At 37.0% G+C, this 7,500-nt stretch overlaps 1 protein-coding gene across 4 annotated transcripts in view; it reads left to right on the forward strand.

Annotated features, from left to right (window-relative positions):
* The window catches only part of LOC138015202 (dolichyl pyrophosphate Glc1Man9GlcNAc2 alpha-1,3-glucosyltransferase-like), a 30,014-nt gene that overhangs the window by 9,746 nt on the left and 12,768 nt on the right, over nt 1-7,500 (forward strand). For all 4 annotated transcript variants that reach the window (XM_068862163.1, XM_068862161.1, XM_068862162.1 and 1 more), the window contains 3 exons: nt 4,303-4,438; nt 4,900-5,018; nt 6,327-6,447. In XM_068862163.1, coding sequence (XP_068718264.1) covers nt 4,303-4,438; nt 4,900-5,018; nt 6,327-6,447 — 376 coding nt within the window. The remainder of the gene's footprint in view (nt 1-4,302; nt 4,439-4,899; nt 5,019-6,326; nt 6,448-7,500) is intronic.

A 7,500-nucleotide genomic window follows, 5' to 3' on the forward strand; every position in this document is an offset into this window, starting at 1 on the left:
ACTATAGAACATAGTTAAATTTCCAGTTTTAAGCCTTTTAACTTTTGATAACCAGCCAGTTATTATCATAAACTGATAAATTCTTGGGTGGCAAAAACTCTAAGGATCCCATATTAACTCTTTGTAAAATTTTGAATTTTCAAAGTGTCACTGCTTAGCGATGATTTATCCAAATTTTAAGAAATAGCACATTGTGCAGTGCAGTTTCAATATTCAGTACTTTATTCTTTGTTGGCTGACAATAGAAAATGATAGCCTTGTGCTAATGAGGCAAAAAATCTAACTAATATGCCATTTTAAACTAGTAGTATATACTAAAACAGTGGACTTGGCGTTGAACTCGCGTGCTGATTGGCTACTCAAGCTCCGGATATCCTTTCGCTATTCACCTCCAAGCAATTCACGCGGAATTTGCACCTGAAAATGTTGTAATCTTTGCAGGAATAAATGAGTTAAAATCATCTTTTTGTGCTATATTATCTCACTGTTTTAGTGTATACTGAAACAACTATTCACCTCAGTGTCAGTGGCTAGTGGTGGATATTTACCTAGCGGCTTCACGGCTCGGAAAAATGTCCACCACTAGCCACCTCCACTTCGGTGATTAGTTGCTAATTATTGCACTGAGATTTCAAAGGATAGGCAGGCACACTTATCGGAGAAATCATTCATTTAAAGATGGTCCGTCAATTATACATGTAAGAGACATTTGATCTCCCTGTAACTATAGTTTGAACTAGATTAACTAGTTACAGGGAGATCAAATGTCTCTTATAATCGATGGTTCATAGTACAGCATCATCCTATTATCTTATTGTTAGATCCAGAGACAAGACGTAAGCTCTTACCCTCCTCTCCCACCCTTGTATCTTATTATTCTTGACGTGTATTTTCAATTCTGTTATCGTCAGGAACTTTTCGCTCTGTTCAATAAACTCATTTTGGCCAAACTGTTGTGTCGTCTTCGTAATTCAGGTTGATTCAGAAGCACAAGTGCTCTTTTAATTGAGGAGACTGTAAATCAAATCACACAACATTAATGCCAATCAACCATTGAGTTTGGCAGTGAGAGGGGAAAACTTGAGTACCTGGAGAAAGTACCTATTACTTCATAGAAAAATCGACATACATATTTTTTATTCACAATTTTCAATACTTTGGAAAATAAATGAGTGAGTTTTCCAAAGTTTTGCAAAGAGTGAATAATTATCCATACAAAGCATTTTCTATGCTGTGATTACTTTGCTCGAAGAACAAAGTATTGGATTTGGCTCCATTTTTTCGACTTTAGACTTTTCTTTGCCTTGAAGACACTTTAGCTTAAGTAGGATTTGAACTTGGTACTTCCTGATTCAGAGGCAATCGCAATGACCACTGAACTACAGACGACTTCAGACAGATTAATAAAAAAATATGTATTTATAGAATAAAGTGTGTGCATGACTGAAAACAAATTTTTTTGTTTTTGTTGCACGCAATGCAAAATGCGATCATTGTATGACTCGATAACACATCTTACCGTGCAAATTACATAATTTTATAAATTATTCTACTGGTATTGTTAAGAAAAATTATGAAATATTTTTAAATGCCATCGTAGAAACTTGTAAAGCATCTGTTTGATTAGAGTTAACGCTGTTAACAACAGTTTAAAATTATATGTTGAATTATTGCACTTTACCATGTGGTTGGGTCACAGAATGTGGACTTTAAACTTCACACTTCAGAATTGAACTGGATATTGACCAAGATATTGTAACATAAAAAATCACTGAAATACTGTGAGTTTGAAAGGAAATCAGCTAGAATTCCTTACCCTGGGTACCAGAGGGATGAGTTGTGAAAACAAACTCAGGACACATTGATGGTAGTAGCTCAGTCAGGTCTCATCAATAACATTGCGCTTACCCTGCTTCTCTGGCCTTAAAAAGACTTCTGAACTATTTTATGTGTTCCAGGAATTTGTAGGTTCTACCAGTAGGTGTGATGATTAGGGAAAATCACATTTTAGTTCTCCTTGTGGTTCCCATCCAACTCCTGGGTCATAACATTATTTTAATGTTCTGTTAAATAAGTTAACTGGAAAGTGCTACAGTAAATAATAACTTTAAAGAAACCCCGAGTTTTGGTTTCAGGCTACAAAGTTGGTTTCTTTTGCAATGGATCTTCAGTGTGAAATCAACCTTAAGCTTGAAAATCTGGTTTCTTTAATCTCTTTAATTACTGCTTGTTAGATTTGGTCTGGGTAAACTCTGTAAAGTAGTCAACTGCACTGCATACTGCCTTAAAATACATACCATGTGCTCGTTATTTTGTATCATTGGCTTTAAAAAATCCCCTGCATTGGGCTGTAAAAAGGAAGGGAATGTCAAACAGAGAAGTCCAGAGAAGAATTAAATTCTGACAGATGATGCCACATATATATTTATTATTCCACTATACCATATTAATTTTGGTCAAGAGAACGTGTGAAATATGAGATGATAATACATGGTAGTGTCCCCAGTTTGACCGCTTTAGAACAGAGAGCGAGTAGAGTATCGAAGTGATGACGTCACAAAATATATATTTTTTGAAATTATGGGATATGATGTCATATTCTTATAGAGGATCCTAAAGGATGCCCTCATACCCAAAATTAGCTCTGAATTGCAATTGCCGATGGAGATATAAGGGATCAAAGTTTGATAGCATCCCATACAAACCCTTCAAAATTTGTTCCGGTTCCTTCAGTTTGGAACCAGCTCAAAATTAGAGAGATTTATATGGGGCAGCATCAAACTTTCATCCTTTATATTTCGGCTGGGAATTACAATTAAGAGGTGATTTTTGGCAAGGACCCTTTTCTAAGGACGCTCTATTTGAAAATGGTGCCAAATCCGATAATTTCACATATTTATTTTTTTGTGACGTCACACTTCAGTACACTATACCAGTACCGATGGAACAGGCATTTTTCAATGAAAGAAATTGTTGTCAACATGATGCAAATACTGAGAATTTAGAGAATTTGGTTTGCGATCGCTTGTCACTCATCATTTCGTTTATCCAATCAAATAAGGACATTTGGCTGGCTTTTGTGCTGTTTACATTGTTCACACGCATCATGAAGGAGAGATTATGCTTTTTTTTAACAGTCTTATGGAATAAAATTGACGCAAAATGGGTTATTCCAGAAAAAATCCACACACCCCTGACAGATGGGGTCGTTTTTTAACCCCCCCTCTCACCTGGATTTCCTGAAGCCCAAGACCCCCCCTCCTGTCTGTATTTCCAAAACAAAAGACCCCCCCTCCTACCTGGATTTCCAGGAAAAAATATTAGGCTTAAATTTAATTTATTTTTAATAGAAAATGCGCACAATCACGTATAGAAGATGTTCTTTTTTAATTTCTAAATTATATAAAAATTCTGTTGTGTGGAACTAAGAAAAGAAAGGAGCAAAAATGCTAAAAGGCGAACGCGTGTTTATACATTCTTAGCTCATAAAAATCAATTTCCCTTGTTCTTTCTTTGCTCTAAATATGGTCCAAAAGTAAATACAACTAGTAGAGAACATAACAAAAGAGTTCACTAGTCATTCCTTTTGGAGACATAAGACATTTCTTTAGTACCTTGTTCGCGTTTTCTGCTAAAAAAGGACCTGCGAAGGAACTTAGATTATCATTTATGTCAGGTGAGAAATATGTGAACAAAATATTTCTACTATTTTCAAGGTCTGAGAGCGCTAAATTGTCACCGAACTAAACGTTCGAATCGCGTGAACTATCGGTTCAGATAACCCCAGGCCTGCAGAAGACTTTTTCGAGCTCAACCCCCCTCCCGTCTGGATTTCCAGGGTCCTTGACCCCCCCTCTTGCGAGAATTTCCAGAATCCCATCCGTCGGGGGGGTGTGGATTTTTTCTGGAACAACCCAATAACACATTTTTCTAGTGGAATAATAAATCTCTTATTCGATGTGTTAATATGTGATACTTGCGGACATTTTGCTGATTTCTGGTATTTTTCCTCGCCCCTGCAGGGCTCGTAAAAAGTAACTACGCAACTCGCAAAATATCCATGCGTCTTACAATGTTAAACCATCGAATAAGATGTATGTACCATATATGCTTTTCAACGTGACATGGGTATTAAACAAAAATGAGAGAAACAATTCATTCCCTCCTTCCTTTCCTCCTATCATGGCACTTTGCCTTTTTTCTATGTTCCAGTTCCTTCTATCATTGCCTATCTTTTCACAAACACCAGTAAAAACTAAATTCTTGTTATGAAATGTCAAACAGTCTTTGTTTTAATTTCAGGGGCAAACATTAGAAGGATCATTTTGGTTTGCTGTATTACTGAATTTCAAACACATCTTTCTTTATATTGCACCTGCCTATGTTGTCTACCTTTTGCGAGTGTACTGTTTTAAGTCTTCCATCTCTGAGACGAAAGGTAATTACAAATATGTGACAAAAATGTGCAGCGGACATTATCACATTTCTCATTTCTACTTTTTCCTATATAATATCCAGAGCAGACCCTTACACAGGGAAGGTGAGAAGGATTGGCTCATCTCATTCTGTCCCTAATCTTTGCAAAAGACTCTCCCACCAGTTTAATAGGGCATTTGGCAATCCTCATTTCCTTTCTTTCATGTCCCCTTGTGCTTCGGGGCTTTCTTCCATTTCCCGTCCATCCTAACCCTACTGTAGTTAGTGATTGATCAGTTCAAACTTTCACAAGGATGGTTTCAAGTCAACATTTTCTCTTTAGCCACTGTGAAATAGACTGCAACAGAATTGGCTTTATTTAACTACATTTTCCCCCTTCCCTGGTTACCATCGTCCCCAATATTATTATCATCTTTGGTCCCTACAGAACTAAAAGGTTGCATTAATTTTCTTGATAAACAGATAAACAGCTGAAAATATTTGGTGTGAATCTGTGGGATTTCTCTCCTGTGCGCCTGGTAAAACTTGGTGTTATAGTTCTGATTGTATTTGGAGCGTCATTTGGTCCTTTCATAGCCATGGTAAGTTGATTAAAATATATTTTAAACACTTAAATTGACGTACAAGGAATAAGAATTATTCTTCTTTCAAATTAGACCATGACCATTTCAAACAACATGAAATTCTGAAAAGTGGACTCCAAATACCGTAATAGTATTAATACTTGACAACCTAAATTCAAAATTCAGGGTTTATCATCTGGGTTATTTGATTAGTAAACTGTGATTTGATGAATGGGTAACTCTCAAAACGTCAGCTTTCAAATTATTTTCTCTATGGTGGTCAATTTACCATATCAGCCCAGTTGATAAGTTACCCATTTCTGTGTTTTCAGTTTCCCACTGACATAGCACCACTGTGTCTTGGGCAGCTATCCCCTTTATCCATTCTAAATCCAAAATGTAGAGACATCTCATATACAGGCTCTCCAAAGATGTGATCTAAGGGGCTTATGTACATTTTACCAGTACCGGTAGTCATCCTCAAACACAAAATGAATTTCATGTTGATGAAAATGGGCCTGTTATTCACGCAGAGGCCATTTAAGCAATAGAGGACGTTTTCAGTGTTTCCTTAACCTCGTCTAAACATGAGAGAGAGTTGGAAGAATTCAAGACAGTTACGCATACCTGAGGCTCAGTCGGGGGTTTGCATAACTGTCGAGAATTATCCCAGCTCCCCTTGAGTGTTTAGATGAGGCTATGGAAACAGGGAAAAAAGTCCTCTATTGCTCTTATAAAATATTTCTCAAAGATAGTTCGACAAATGAGGGAAAATGCTGGTTTTTTTTTTTTACTTCTTGATTGAAACAAATTTGCTTGATACATGCTCATATTTCCTACCAGCCAATCAAAACATGCTTTTGACAACACATAACCAATCAAAATTCCTGTGATGTCACAGCTATGTTACCATACTCTCATCTAATCACAGCTATTGATCAAATTCATGAGAGTGCACGTACTATCCTATACAGTAGATTTCGTACCGCAAGCCTTGAGTTGAAATGTTTGGGAACGAGTTTCGGTGTGCAAAAACAATCATTTTCAATCCCTAGGGACTCTACATGACTGCCGTGTAATTAAGGCCTTTTCTATGAACTTTGAGCTACTTACTTAAATATGCTGCAGTAAGAATAAATTATCAATGTCCAAACACTGAACCAGTGTGCTACTGTAATGTACTTTAAACATTTTGTTGTTGTGTTTGAAAATTTGAAGTTCAGAGTCCTGAATGTTTGTGTTGCTAGTGGTTTTAATTTGCCTGTACCCCTTGAAAGAATATTGGGGATTTTAGTGAAGCTGGAAACTTTTCTGTGTTTTCTTCAGGGTCAGTTGCCTCAACTCTTATCGAGATTATTTCCTTTTAAGCGTGGCTTATGCCATGCCTATTGGGCTCCAAACGTCTGGGCTCTATACAATGCTATGGACAAGGCACTTATTATCTTTGGTAAGAGGATTTTAAGTTTGGCAAGATATTGTAAAGGGAATGTGTACCAGATATTTGTTATTGATGTTGAGACAGGAGTGATAACATTTTTAGAGCTTTTTGTTATAGTAAACTACTTAAAATATGTTCCTTATTGTAAATTAAAATGCACTGTTTTATTTTAGGATCTAAACTAGTTTACCTAAATGATAGAAATGCTGCCAAGGCGAAGGGATTATGATTGCGGTAATTTAAGGAGGGGTCGTGCGTGGAACTGAAGGGACAAAACGTGGACCCCTAACTGGACCTCCTTGTGGACCTCACTGGAGCGAAGAAAGAATTTGCGCAGTGACGTCATCAAATCTAAAATCAAAATCGAAAGGTTTCTGAATTTTTATCTAAAGGAGGTTGAAGATGACCCAGAAATAAATCTTTTTTCAAGTTTCCAGTTCCGTGATGTGACGTGACGTCATGACGTTTCGAAAATACAGCATGTTGAATTTCCGAAATTGATACCTTGTGTGACATCATTGTACAAAGCTATTTGGTTGAAACAAAGTCTATCCCTATGAATCTCAGCAGTTTGAGCCTTTCAAATACATTAGGAGAGGTGTTCATACACATAAATTTTATCTCATGAGCGAAAAGTAAGCGCTTTCATCGCAAAGTGAACTCCAGATGTTTTCCGTTGATTGCAGGCTGCCATGTTGGTGAACCAACGTGGAGTCCCCATACAGAACTCTATAAAGTTGCGTGAAACGCTTCGACAAATAACTCGGAAACGATGCACCGCACAGACCTGCGAATTGAAGAGGTGGTTAATAGATTTGTTTCCTACAACTTTCCAAGTTCTTGGCCTGTTTCATTGAACGATTTCAAATTTATTTTTTGTCGTGACAGTGAAACTATCTATAAACTGACTTAACTGATTGGAGTGTAATGTGAAGTGCTAGTTTTCTACCCCATATGAACCATGTGAGCGTTAGCCCTACTAATGGAAATGGCCCACACAAAGACAGAGAAAACTCTGACCAGGGTGGGAATTGAACCCACGACCTTCGGGTTAGATCACCG

Source organism: Montipora capricornis, chromosome 9, assembly GCF_036669925.1.
Source record: "Montipora capricornis isolate CH-2021 chromosome 9, ASM3666992v2, whole genome shotgun sequence".
NCBI lineage: Eukaryota > Metazoa > Cnidaria > Anthozoa > Scleractinia > Acroporidae > Montipora > Montipora capricornis.